The following is a 14,761-nucleotide window of genomic DNA, read 5'->3' on the forward strand; positions in this document are numbered from 1 at the left end:
ATAGTACATCTTGGGGGCAATGATTTGGTAACCATTGGTCGACGAGTACTTCTCGAGTTCATTTTATCCACAGTGAGTTGGTTGGCGAGAAGGGTTCCGGGGTGCACGATTGCATGGTCACACATGATTCCTAGAAGGGTGTGGCGGGGGGCCCTCTCTGTGTCAGCTTTGAATCAGTCGGTAAAGAAAGTTAATAACAAACTTAGTAGTTTGGGGTGGGAGGGAGGTCTACGCTACCTTCTAGACACCTCACACGAGTCCTCGGACGACCACTAAGATGGCGTCGAGTAAGTATGGGGCCCCCGTTAAGACAAGGGAAATTGGAAGTTGGCACAGAGGTACAGTCCCTGTGCGGCCGCCCCTCACAAGTGAGGGGGGAGTTCTGGTATTAGGGATCTGACACCGGTTACGACCTTGCCGTTGGCCCGTAATGTTAGGATGTACAATTTAATTTTGAGTATATGCATTTGCAGGATGTTTAGAATCGGCTAGGAGAACCTTTGTATTAGAACTGTGTTAAGGTTAGCCAATAAACATCGTAATGTGAAAATGAAATTGTACATGATATGAAACTGTTATTTTAATGTTTTAATTTTGTTTCATATTTTAATAAATACGGCCGGGAGGGTAACTCCCTCCCGCCTTCCAAAAGTCAAGAACTGTGTCCGTCTTCCCATCATTGGGGATTGTGTTGGGAGGGGGTGACGGGTATCCCGACCATATGGAAAGGGGCGACCACTCGGTCCCCCCGAACGTATGGTAGGGTGCCCTGACCTCTCCGGGAAACCATTTTGGGCGGGGGGCGTGTCCCGGCTGGTATGCCCGAAGCGGCGTAGCCGGGGCGCGCCTTTTCCCACCCAAGAGGGGTTGTCCTAGACACCTACACCGTTGGCCACGCCCCGTAGGCGGATCGGAGGAGGGTACACGCCCTCTCGAGGAAGAATAAAAGAGCAACAATCTAAAGAAGCATCCTCTTGTTCCTGTGCTTGGAAGCTGCACCTCATCGTTGCACGTGAGCCCGAGACGGAACAAGGAGCCAATTTTGACCCACCCACCAGCCCCTTATGGCAACGAGTAGTACTGCAATAAAGTTGATTAACGGTGATATTATCTCTTTTTCAGGTTGTTTAATAAAGTCTGGATTGCCGGTTTCGAGGATAATAAAAATGGTTGCTATTTAGCTTGTTCTTGGGTGAAGTATCACAGCCTAGTTGATGATGTGTTACTTGTGAAAATAAAGGTGATTGTGTAATATCCAGTCTAAACCGTTTATTCCGTCCTCATTAGGTTCAAACTGTCGTATTTATTTTGGTCGGGCGGTAAGGTCATGATCGGTGAGCAGTAATTGGAAGATCCCTAGAGGTGGGGGCGCCACCCATTATGGATTGGAGCACCCGAGGGGAGGCGGCCATTGGCCCCTCACACAGGGAGGCGGTACCCCTCTAAGGATGGGGCCGCCGAAAGGGAAGGCGGTCAAGACCCCGCCCTAGGGAGGAGGGGCTACGGGCCCCTCCTGGGAATTTCCCGGGGCCAGGACATCCGCGACGGCGAATGTGGTAAGCAGTGTGGGGTGGGAGGGGGGTCTACGCTACCTTCTAGACACCTCACACGAGTCCTCGGACGACCACTAAGATGGCGTCGAGTAAGTATGGGGCCCCCGTTAAGACAAGGGAAATTGGAAGTTGGCACAGAGGTACAGTCCCTGTGCGGCGCCCCTCACAAGTGAGGGGGGAGTTCTGGTATTAGGGATCTGACACCGGTTACGACCTTGCCGTTGGCCCGTAATGTTAGGATGTACAATTTAGTTTTGAGTATATGCATTTGCAGGATGTTTAGAATCGGCTAGGAGAACCTTTGTATTAGAACTGTGTTAAGGTTAGCCAATAAACATCGTAATGTGAAAATGAAATTGTACATGATATGAAACTGTTATTTTAATGTTTTAATTTTGTTTCATATTTTAATAAATACGGCCTGGAGGGTAACTCCCTCCCGCCTTCCAAAAGTCAAGAACTGTGCCCGTCTTCCCATCATTGGGGATTGTGTTGGGAGGGGGTGACGGGTATCCCGACCATATGATCATGGCACGGTTGAGTCTGTACTTATCGTGCACCTGTTCCTGGGTCTGCCCCAGCAAAGTGATGCGCACCCTGAAGACCCTGTCCTGGATCATCCTCCGGCGCTGAGCCTGGGCGTTGATCCTCCTCCTCCTAGCAAGCACGTAGAGGGCAGCCATTTTGGAAGACTTGTGGGGTTTCCCAGGGCATTTGTGAAGGGTTACTGATTGTCAGCACCTGCTGTGAATAAGATTTTTTTTTTCCTATCCTTCAAATAACTTTACCTCCTGTTTGAGATTCCCCTTATTTTGCTCATGCTAAATAGCGATTTTTGGGTTTTTCGGTATTAGCGATTTTTCATGCATTCCATTGCGATTCTTTAATAGCGATTCGGTATTTCCGAGGTCAGCTTTGGTGTTCGTTATTTCCGATTGTCTGAGTTGCGATTCGGTAATTTACCGAGGGGATATTTTTAGCGATTCTTTATTTTTTACCGATTTGGGGTTGATGCGTAGCATTTTCTGGTTTTGCGTTTGTTATCGGCCTGTTTTACCGATTCGGTATTTTAACAGGAGGTATTTTGCTTGATGCATCTGCCAGTTAGTCATTACGTTAGTCCTAGGGATTGCGAAATGTTTTGTTTTTGTTATGTAGTATTATTTCATTTATATGTGTGTTGGGCATAAAGAGGGAGGTGTGTTATATCCTTATATGTTGCCCACGAGAGCTCCTTAGTGGTGCATTCATGAACAACATTTGACTGTTAGAGCGGTTAGAGGTGATTGGTGGTATGGGTGTGTGGACACTTAATTTGTTGTCTCCCTTTTTGCCTACACTTGTGACTAATAAACTTCAATTTAATTAATCTTGCCATCTGTTTCTTACATCGGATACGTAGTTGAGTTGTGGGATAAATGTAAAACTAATATACCTGAATTTTTTTTATTTTTTTTATTTTTATGAAGATAAATGAGGCTGCTGTGGCCCCAGAGGAAAAAGAGCAGACAGAAGAGACGGCTCCAGAAATCGTGAGAATAAAGAGACCGCCGGTGAACTTTCAGGAGACTGAAGATCTATCGCCCAGTGATGCAGATGAAGATGAAAGTGAAGAAGTACATGCTGTCGAAAGTGTTGAGCTAAAGAGAAAAGAAATGCACTTCCCAAAATTACCCCCCAAAAATGAGCAGCCTCCCATAGCCCCTTACAGGAAACGGAAACTAACATTGATCGACTTCCCAACGGTAAGGATTGCCCAGGAAGATGATATCAAAACCACGTGCCTCAGACTCTGTTCCCAAATCTACGAAAGGGTTCAAAATTCTTTTCAGCGTCCGTTTGCCAGAGAAAGTTCTGGTCCTTCTGCTGTGCAGCCAGCAAGGTGGGGTTCTTTGCCACAGATTCCCACACGGAAGACTCACATGTAAATAGCGTTCCTCAGTTCCTATATTGTCCAGAATATGGCATTTATAATGAATGTAAATAGTTCCAGCTTCTTTCTGCCCCCACCCCCGCCTACCCACCAATTTTCCCTGATGTGCATCGAAAAAAAGTAATTTAAGTATAAACAAAAGATGGCAAAATATTTACCTTCACAAATAAAATGTCGAACATTTACTGTTTGCTTAAAAGAGAGGATCAATCCTAGTGGCATGTACTGGTGCCTATTGTAAGCTATTAAGCAAGTGAAGATTAAAAAAAACACAGTTCTCTTTACCCAGTCCTGCAGTTGTAACAGCCAAAAGCAATAGGCATTCCAGAATATTCCTTTACTTAAAGGTGTTCACTTGGGTTTTGAGATATAGTGCAACATTTATCCCCAGGTGGCCCCTTCAAGCCATTCTATGCTAAACACAATATGATGTTGCCTACTTTCTCAGTCCACAAATAATATGACCCATACCAGCAAATAGAATTATATTTTACTTAACAGCCTGGTCTATGACCTTTGAGGCTCAGGAGGCAACAAGAGCTGTCCGCACTATGACTTAGCGTGAGAATGTTTAGGTTCTTTCACGATTAAGATGCAACAGTGGATCTGTAGTTTTAGAAGTATTACGATTAAGGGGCCATAGTCCTTTTTTTAATTTCTTGCAGTTCCATGTAGTGTCTAAGGGCATAAGAGCACTTTAAAAGAGAACCAGTTTATATTGCACATTTTTTCCTAAGTCAGCAGATCTGGCCGCTCAGCCACATCTCCCCTTTCCTTGTGTAGAGATTGTTTGGAGTCAGGGGAAGTGCCACGTTTACACCGGGGTGGACTTTGTTGCCTTCACTAGAAAACCTATTATGTGACCGGCAGCTCGTCCACCAGGGGGCCACCAGCTCACAGTGACAGGCATAACACCCTAGTGAGGGCAAGACGACTGGCCCCCATTTCCCCAGCCTGTTTCCACCATGCAGTGTATGGCAGACAAGGGTAGGGGGGCAAACGCCGACTGGCCCCACGTGCAAGGCGAAAACTGCCTGCATACTGGGGCTATTATGTACTGCACTGAGCAAACAAGTTCCTGCTTTGGGAGTTTATTTTCTCAATACAAAAAATGTTTGACTCAGCCAGCACTGTGCACATGCCGACCTCTCTACAAACCATCAGTGCTCTGAAGGAAGCAACCACAACGGCAGCTTCCTTTACAACGTGACTATTTTCCTTACTTGCAGATTCCCTCCAGCAAGGCAGTGCTTTCTGTAGAGAAGATGGCCGTCCGCTCCCCTGGCAAAACAGCGGACCATCTCCCAGGGTCTAAACTACCCTCAGAGTCATTCTCTTCTACCAGCCCATAGAAGCCCAGACCACTCCATAGTCTGCGATGGAGTGCTCATCATTGTAAGGTTCTAATATAGCCTTATAGCCCGCCGTAGTGGGCTATACTGGCTACTAAAGGCCCTCTCCAGCGTTTCGGCTCGGGCCTTTAACAAGGGAGAGGGACTTTAATAGCCCAGCTAGGAAGGGCTATAAGGCTATTAGAACATTCTGCCACTAGAGGGTTGAATGTTCTAACAAATAAAAAAAAGCCTTCAGGGAGCGCAAGTGGAATGGAATCCCCTCAGGCTCCCAGAGCTGTGAACAAAGAAACATTGGAATGTTGGAGCTCCGGGCTTACACCAGCCATTATAAACCCGGAGCTACTCCATTGTTTTCAATGGAGCTCCCAACATTCCAATGTTCTAATTTCCTTTATATGCCCCTTGCATATGCACTGGTCCGACCTGTCATTTAAAGTTCAGCTTTGATGGCACTGAATCATTCATATATCAGGTCTTGTTTAAGGAATAACAACCTAACCTTTCTCATCTTCCTTGGCCTGTCCTGAACAGACCTTCCCTTGGGAGAGTACTAAAGTCAGCCAGCCCCTGGGAGAGGAGGCAGAATGAAGATAGGGAGGTAGGAGAGGATGATAGGTTGAGAAAAGGAAGGGAAAGAAGGAGAAGTAGAAAGAACAGGAGGATGAAGCATCCTTGGTGATGCTGAAAATGAGAATAGCAGGGGGTTCAGACGGTGTAGAGAAAGATGAGCACCAGAAGAGAAGAACATTTAAAAAAAGGAAATAGGGGAATAATGTAAGGTGTAAGGAAGACAAACAGAACAGGTGGAGCTATTGGCAGAAGAAGATGAGAAAAAGGCAAGGGGAGAAGGATAAAGGTTGAAGGGAAACATATGGGGAAGTAGAGTTGGGAAAAGGATAAATAACTAGAGCAAAGAGCAGAAATAGAAAGAAGCGAAGGGAGAAAAAGAGGAAATAGGCACGGAGACAGGGTAAAAAGGGAGCGGTGCAGAGAGGAAAAGGAGAAAGCGGGGTCAGAGGATGGTAGAGAAATAATAGGGGCAAACGAGCAAAAAAGGACAGAATAACAAAGACTTGAAAGAGAAGAAAGTTTCCGAAGACATAAGGACAGGAGGTGCAAAGAAGGAATATCAGATGCAAACTGGATAGGAAAGAGAAACGATTCAGGTGGATATGCAGTGAAAGCAGCTGGTCTATAGTTTTTTTTAGATTCATGTCCCTAAAATGTCCAGTGGGTCTGGGAAGAATAAGTCAAATCTCAGACTGTCCCTGACACATGCCTATTGCCAGCAGGATGGATCTTTCAGATGAAGGCTACCTGCTAATAAAATGCATTGCTCTGGAGGGTGTGAATTTAAAACTTCTAAGGCAAGCTTATTTCAACCTCCTCAAGGTCAGTAAACTGAGAACCACAAACTCAATATCATCTGTTATTTACAGCATTTAGAAACAGCAACGTAAGCTATATAAAACAATTTATTAATGTATTACCCTTCCCCAGCTTGACCTATCTTTTAGAAACTGGCCTTGCAAGTGACTGACTTTATCCTAATCTTGTTAGCCTATCAGAAAAAAAGGCGGTGGGATACATGTTCTAAATAGCAAGATTATTGCAAAACAAATCCACTTAATAGAGCTCTGGGCTATGGTTTAGTTATGCTTTTTATTAATATCATTATCCGTTTCACTGATGCCCAAGGAGAATAGTTCTTCTAAGGGCACCTGAGTGTTCCCAAAGAGGATGAAATGTCAAATGATTTCACTTCCTGTGATTGTCTTGTGATGTTGATTGCTGTGATATCAGGTTGTAACAAATATGAGGGACCTCTTGTATCCACTTTCTGCTCGGGTTCTCTAAAATCCTAGTATGAGACATCCATCAGGGCCGGACTGGCCGTAGCGGACACTAGGCTTTTCCCCGGTGGGCCGAAAGGGTTGGAGCTGGTTTTGAATCGGTGTAAGCCATTTTTATTACTGGGGGCCGGTTTTGCAGCAGTGCTACAATATCGCCCCGTAACAAAAGCGCAGCAGCATTTTTCCTGGCAGCCCCCTCCCGGGGCTGGTCTGATATATTTGCCAGGGCTGGTTTGCGCTCCCAGCCCTGCCCTGCCATCCATCGTACTCTGAGATAATTTTACGACACTATGATATCCAAAGGCTCAGCATGCGTTTGACCTCTTTCACCATCTGTCAGTCTGAGCAGGTTGCATCCCATCATACTGTAAAAGGGCTAAGAAATCGCCTAACTTCTGGTTCTTTAAGGCCGGCTCTATCTTTCTGTAGTACACAATAGCTCACCAAGCAGTGAATCTTCTGTCGCTGCTTGCCAAGCCAGACAGTTCTGTCTCACTATAATTCACAAAGAGTTCAGCAAGCACCCCAACTTCTTTTCACTGGTTGACAATTTCAGTTGGCTCTACCTCATAATTCTTTAAATGGGCTCGGTAAGGCTAATTCTTAAAGTCCCAGCCAATTCAGAAAAACCTGGATTTCATTATGCTGTACCAGGGGTTCAGCAAGCAAATTCACTCCTGTCATTGTTCGTCAATCAAAGCTAACTCTGTCTCACTTTACTGCAAGTGTTTGACTTCCTACCACTGTCTGTCAATTAGAGCTGCCTCTTTTTTGCTATACCCTTTGCAACGGGTCAAACGCCTGATTTCAATCAGATCTCATCAAACAAGCAGCTGGGCAAGCATATGTTTTTATATCACCCTGTCAGTTAGAGCTGGTTCTACCTTACTCTGCTATTCAAGATCTTACCCATTGTCTGAAATGCTGCCACCTAGGCTTGCCAGAAGTTTTGGCAGGCCCTGGTACATTCATGGCACCACTTCTCTGTATGCCTGGTGACACAGCACTTTTGTGTCCATTTGTGGCTCCTCCATGTGGGCGGACGAGATCGCCCCACTGCTTTCTCGCAGTGCGAGAAGCAGAAACATAAAATGGTATTTTGAATACCATTTTTTGTTTCTGCTACTCGCACTGCGAGAAAACAGAAGGGTATGCCTGTTGGGGGTGGGCGAGTGGGTGGTACTGCAGGAGTCCAGAGGAGGAGGAGCTTGCTCACTCTGAGTGCGCTGACTGATTGGTTTGCCCCAGGGCTGCCCAAACCAGTCATACGCTCTCTGCATTTTCTCTCTCTAGGCTGAATGCAGCCTACATAAAGAAAATGGCCTCCCCATTGATGCCTGTAGGGTTGGCATCTGAGCTAATCACAACGCTGCCATTGCAGCCTTGTGATTAGCTTAGTGGGAGGGGAGGGAGGCTGCCTGTGGCTGCTTCCTGTTCAGACAGACGACACTGGACAGGCTGGCAAAGGTAAGTTAACTTGAGTGTCATTTTTTTTAACTTAACCCCCACTCCAGCCGACCCCCTTCCCTCGCTCGCCTCCCACCCCCCCCCCCACCGCTAGTCATACCAGCCGCGACTGTTTGTGTCCCTTCAAGACATTAGGACAATGGCATTTGAGCAAGGCTGCTTTGCCCTATTTACCTTTCAATTAGGTTTTGGTGATGGGGCAATTAAGCAGTTCTTTTGTTAGATTTCCCAGAGTTCCCTACCTGTGCTCTCTCTGATCAAGAAAACTTTTAGGGTCAAGTCAAGTCAAAAGATCTTTATTCGGTTATTCAAACAGAAAAACCATAAAAGCACAATATCACCTAATAAATAACACAATAAGACTTGATGTACAGACATTAAAAGAACAACCCGAATGTTAAAACACATGATTAAAAAGTAACAGTCACATATGGACGAGTATAAAAATAGCAGCAATAGTAAACAGTTAACCCTCCATACTGTTTCTAAATTTTAAGGCAGATTTTAAGAAGCCAATCACAAATAGTGTGCAATCAGAATTTAAAAGCTGGAGATAACAAAGGGCTGGTCTAACCTGGTCAAATTTCAATTTTTTAAAAAGGGGCTTTAGGTAAAACCTTCGAGGTAAATCATAAAAAGGACAGATAAATAAAAAGTGCACCAAATCCTGCGGAGACTCATTGTCGCAGCCGCAGGCAGGTAACACTTGGCCTCGGTGAGAGCCCCTTGGGACTGAAAGCAGAAGATGATAATAGCCCAGTCTGAATCTGGTTAGCAAATACCTGTCAAAGCCCGCCATAGGCCAGGATAGATAGGGCTCCATTTGGGGTGTAGTTTTCAATATGACATACTTTCTGATACCAGGTTTAATCAATTCCACCTCTTCACGTTGCATTTATTTTGATAAGAGGAAAGCTTTCCTCACGAGCTCTACATCAGCGCGCATGATTGAGTCAGGATTTAGAAAAAGTTTTGAGCGCCCTATACCAGCAAAGCAATCTTTCAGGTATTTTAACCACTGAATTTTAGGTAGATTATCCATGGATAAAGCTTCCCTCAAGAGTAGATGGTTTAAAGTCAGATCTTTGTTTAACCAACATTTTAACCAATAGATTAATGGCCGTAGTGCTAAGGTGTCACTTATATAGGGAATACCAGTTTCTTCATGCACTATTAAATTGGGAGTCCCCTTCGGAACCCCCAAAATCTGTTTTAGAAAGTTGTTCTCGGCGACCACAATGTCATTAGCAGCCACAAACCCCCAAAGTTCACTGCCATAACTTCCTATTGCCACACTCTTAGCCTGATGAATCTTTAATAGTGCGGCAATTGGTCTTTTACCCATTTTCCTGGCAAAATTAAAGATAGCAGCATTGGACCGGGTTATCTCCCCCCTTTTCCTTTGGAGTAGGGCTCCCGATTTTAGCTGGTCATCAGATAGAACTCCCAAATATGATAATGTTCTAGTAATAGGGACCCTCTCCTCATTAACCCTAAATGTGACCGGCTTCTTGTTATGCTGGCCCACCTGCATTATAAACTATTTAGTGTTATTAATCGAGAAAGTGCGGGCATTCATGAAGCTGTAAAAAGCATTCAACAAAGTTTGAAGACCTCTTGGGGTCCTGGCCAGAAGAACCGCGTCATCCGCGTATAATAAAACAGGCAAACCCTGTCTTCCTTTTCCCACTTCTTCTCTGGATATAAGGTCATGTCAGCGCTGGGATGCCCTAGGGTAGCTATGCGCTTTATAAATCCCAACTCAAACTCAAACTCAAACTCAAACTCTGGCCAGAAGAACCGCGTCATCCGCGTATAATAAAACAGGCAAACCCTTACGGCCAACATAGGGGTAGTCCGCCCCAGTGTTTATTAAAAATTCCTATGAATTATTGATATATAGATTAAAAAGAAAGGGTGCCAGAATACAGCCCTGCCTGACACCCCTGTGGACGCAAAAATCCCTGGACATTTTAAGGTCCTGAGAATAACTCACATTAGCCCTAGTGTCCTGATGCATGTCCCGCAAGAAGTTAACCAGATTCGACTCAACTCCCATGGCGCCCATGGCCTCCCAGAGCTTTTCCTGGTTAATACAGTTGAATGCTGAGGAGAGGTCCATGAACGCCATGTAGATGGTGCCCTGCTGGGCCAAAGTGTACTTCCCCAAAATCAGGTACAGATTAACACACTGTGCTATTGTTAAATGACCAGGCCGAAATCCATACTGGATTTTGGAAATTACCCCGTGTTCATCGGCTCAGGTTGTTAATCTATGCAGGATTACACCACCCACTACTTTGACCACAGAGTCAATTAATGATATTGGCCTGTAGCAGGATGCGCTGTTCCGGTCCCTTTCTTGAATACTGGTACTAATGTTGAAATCCCCCAGGACCTCGGGCAGCCGTGTTCTGCAGCTGCATTAATCACGGCAGTGAGGACTGGCACCCAAAGCGAAACCTTTGATTTAAATAATTCCTCGGGCATACCGTTCGGGCCTGGTGCTTTCCTGCTTGACAGTCCCAGAATGCCTTTCTCGACCTCATTAATAGTAAAGAGGGGCAAGCTTACTCTTTGTGCGCCTCTATCAAAGTCGTTCTGCGGATTGTTACTATTAAAAATCAGACTAAAGTGGGATACCCACTCGTCTTCAGTGATGTTGGTGCCGATTAGGTTGTCATCTACCATATCAAATAAAGGTTTGTTAATGATACCCCAAAATCTTTCACTATTACAGAGAGTAGCAGGGTCTAACAGGTCATGCCAGATTTTGTCCTTTACTTCTGCCTTGCGTTGGGTCAGGGCCTTATTATAGGCCAGGCGCGATGACCTAATCAGAGCGGGGTTCCTAGGACTTGACTTCAAAGCAGCCTTTAACTCAAGGCCTAATTTAGAACAAGAATGATCAAACCATTTAGGGTCCCTGCAGACAGGGCTTGTTGATGGTAAGATTAGCATGACACCTACTTTAGACACAATACCATCAAAAGCAAGCAGGGTGTCCGGTGAAAGAGATACAGGAGACACGCATAGTGATAACTCAGAGGCACAGGATTTATTTATCTTGTCATAAAGTGACTCCGGGTTCCCCTTAGACCATTTCAAGCGGCGCCTTCCATCCGTACATTTCAAGACACCATAATTAAGCGTCTTTACCCGTGATTGTAGGAGGTTGCCGGCCACTGAAACACAGACGGGGTTATGATCGCTATATGCATTCTCCAGGATTTTAAAACCCGACAAAATTTTATGAAGGTTATTGGAAAAAAGGATGTGGTCAATAAAAGACCCCCCTGAGTATCCTTGAAATGTAGGGACGGGCTGATAACTACTAGCGTCCGCCAGGGATATGTCAGAAGTTAGATCAAATTCATTCAAGAGTTGATTCAGCATGTCTCCCGGGCCAGAGTGTTCATAGTGAAGCCCCCCATCCTGGAGCGAACCCAGTGTTCCTATTCCAGTGTTCATGGGGTTCCCACAAGGGTGCACATTAAAGTCCCCCGTGATAATGACCCGATGGGAGAGGCTCTCACAGTGATACCTAATGAAGTTGCCCAAATCTTTAATCCTACATTCCCCCTTGGCGTTTACAGCGTTGTAAAAATTAATTAAGCAGACCATTTCTTTCCCTCTTTTAATTGTCACCGCTTGAATGTCAGTGTTGTTAGTAGATATTATTTTAACAACACAGTGCAAGGCTAAATCAATGTACAGAGCCAAACCCCCTTTTGCTCTACCACTTTGTGACGGTTCGGCCGGTATAAAGAAACTTTTATATCCTTCTATGAATATGTCGTTCTCCACCAGCCATGTCTCTTGCAAGCAAATTACAAAAAAAGATCTTATGAAATCTACCCACCTCGGGTCCTTGACCTTTCCGGCCAGCCCGGCAATGTTCCAGGAGATAACATTATAACTCATTGCCTTGCTTTCCTCTAGAAGTGGCGATTGGGTTACCGTCATACTCCCTAAGGACTCAACATTATTAACTGCAAAGGGAGCCCTAGTGGGCGATAGGGGGACACGGGATGGTTCGCTGCTTCGTACCTCACTGGCTCCCTCATAACACACAGTTCCACCACTGACACCAAGATGATAAAGTCAATCGACCATTTCAAGTCCACTATACCTGATTTGTGTAGATATTTGATTGAATATGTACGGTTGCACCTGTCGACCCCCATCCCCCCTCCCTCTTCCATGATACTTTACTGATATCCAGTCCACTTCCGTCTCTGGACAATTGGGCACGGGATAAAAGTTTGTAAATGGGAGGGGTTGGATGGAGGACCCCGTGTTATCATGAATATAATGATTCCAATTGCAAATGTGTCCCACAGTACGAGTATCTCTAAAATTCACAAGCACACAATCACCCGGTATATTTTTGGGTCTATTTCCCACCCAGGGCACCCTGTGTACCATCAGGATTTCACTGGAAACATTATGGGGAAGTGGTCTATTTTTGTTCAGCCAGTCTGCAGCTTTGTTTCTTAGAGACATGAATGATTCTTTATTTGGGTTGCAAATTGCAGGGACCCCCGCTAAAACTACAGTATACGGGCTCGATTCAGGTGGTAAATTAATTTGCAGGTTCTCAGGGTGTCCAGCTTCTGGTGACTCCCTAGGGGGTTCTTTTGACCTGTCAGCATTGGCCCCTCTTGTTGTGTTAGCGGATGATTGCACGGAAACAGGTGGGATATCTACAGGTACATTTTGAATGGATGAAACTAAAGAGGGAATAACATTAACATTATGCGGTACTTCCCCCCCCCCTGTGCAGTATTCTGTTGTATATTGCCCAGAGACAGCACGCTCAACTTGACATTGTCCGCAATCTTCAGTGTTACATCCTCGATCTTGGCTAACCGGTTCTCAATCTGTGTGAGCCTGTCTTCAAATGATTTAAAAGAGGACTTTAAGAAAAGGCCAAAATTGGCAAGGTCTGAGCCCTCCAATGTCAAGGCTGTGTCCACAGGATTAGTCGCACATGAGGCAGTATCAGGAGGCAAAGGTGGCCCATTTGTCTCGGTTAGACTCACCCTACCCAGACCCATTGAAGATATATTGGTGTTACAAGATTGTTTAGCGATTTTAGGCTTCCTTCATCCAGTGGCAACATTTGGCCCCCGCTTTCTCTTGGGTATCGCACCCTCACGCCTCCCTTGCGTCTGCCTTGTATTCAGCCTCTCAGGTGAGCTATAATGAGACACGATAGTCGTCTCTGTGGCTATAGTTGTTTTAGACTGGTCCACTAATAAAATAGGGCCATGGATCTGGGGGGTAGAAGGGTTATGTACGATCACCGGAACATCAATGAGGTTTGCTCGTAATGAAGGCTCTGTGCTGCGGGCATTAGCAAAATGTCCTATGGAGGATCTTTTTGCCAGGGCGAGGTCTTGAGAGACCCGGCGTTCCAAAAGGATAATACCCTGGTCAATGACAGAGTTGGCCCAGATAATAAAATTGTCCAATGTCCCAGTTAGGTTCCCATTTGGAATCGCTCCCTTGCCTCTACTGTCGCGTGCTGACATATTACAGTGCAACTGAATAACCCAACAGGTACTTACAGTTGAACACGTTGACGTCCTATGTTTACAGCACCAAGAAAGTGGGGTGGCCCGGTCCGGTCTCCAACGGGCTCGAACGGGCTATAACGGGCCCGCCCTTGGCCCGGGCTTCGCCCGGCATGTCCGCGCGCGTCCGCGCAGCGGGGATGATGATGTGTTAAGTAGGCGCGGAGATCAGGTGGTGCGAGCCAGGTGTGGGCTTAATAGCGTGCCCCCCTGGGAGTTGTAGTCCTCCAGACCTTGTTCCTCTGTAGGCAGCAACCAGCGTCCCAAACAGCGATGCGGCTCCCGCGGTAGCGGGAGCGGTGAGGCGCTAAGTAGGCGCGAAGATCAGGTGGTGCGAGCCAGGTGTGGGCTTAACAGCGTGCCCCCCTGGGAGTTGTAGTCCTCCAGTCCTTGTTCCTCTGTAGGCAGCAACCAGCGTCCCAAACAGCGATGCGGCCTTTAGGGTCTCTTATGTTCTTTTTTGTTCTTCAATAACTTGCACTGCATGTTCAGTATTAGGTTACTGGCCTGCATTGTCATGCCAGGAAGGAGGATTATGCGACTTTCCCTTTTATTTGAGATCAGTCTGAACTGTAGATTGACATATACATTCTATCTACATAAGAAATGCACCTCACAGCATTCTGAGTTGCATGAAACTTCAATGATTGAAGAAGCCACATGTTCCTTGGGGGGTGCTGTTTATTGTCAACAGCAGTGGCGTAACATTAGCCCCCCAGAGTACCTGCAGTGCTGAGGGGAGGCAGGATGGCCCCGGAGCTCCAGGGGGCCTCCTCCGGCACTGTGCATGGGCGATGAGCCCCTGGCCTGAGAGCACCTGACTAGGTCTGGGGGACCACCTCCATGAACTTTGCAGGTGGGGGGGGGGGCTCAAGTCCTTTTATGCCACTTGTCACAAGGCCAGTACTGGAGCATGTTGCCTGTAGCCACCAGGCTTCAGTCTTGACAAGAATTAGACCTTGAGCCTAACCATCCCTTTCCCCACCACACTGATGGGTGTACAGTATAACAATGATTCCCT

At 46.1% G+C, this 14,761-nt stretch overlaps 1 protein-coding gene across 1 annotated transcript in view; it reads left to right on the forward strand.

Annotated features, from left to right (window-relative positions):
- The window catches only part of LOC147679761 (uncharacterized), a 204,905-nt gene extending 201,235 nt beyond the window's left edge, over positions 1-3,670 (forward strand). The window contains exon 5 of the mRNA XM_086942475.1: positions 3,023-3,670. Coding sequence (XP_086798601.1) covers positions 3,023-3,481 — 459 coding nt within the window. The 3' untranslated portion in view covers positions 3,482-3,670. The remainder of the gene's footprint in view (positions 1-3,022) is intronic.
- The last annotated feature ends 11,091 nt before the right edge of the window (positions 3,671-14,761 follow it).

This window comes from Lissotriton vulgaris, chromosome 11 (genome assembly GCF_964263255.1).
Source record: "Lissotriton vulgaris chromosome 11, aLisVul1.2, whole genome shotgun sequence".
Taxonomy (NCBI): Eukaryota; Metazoa; Chordata; class Amphibia; order Caudata; family Salamandridae; genus Lissotriton; species Lissotriton vulgaris.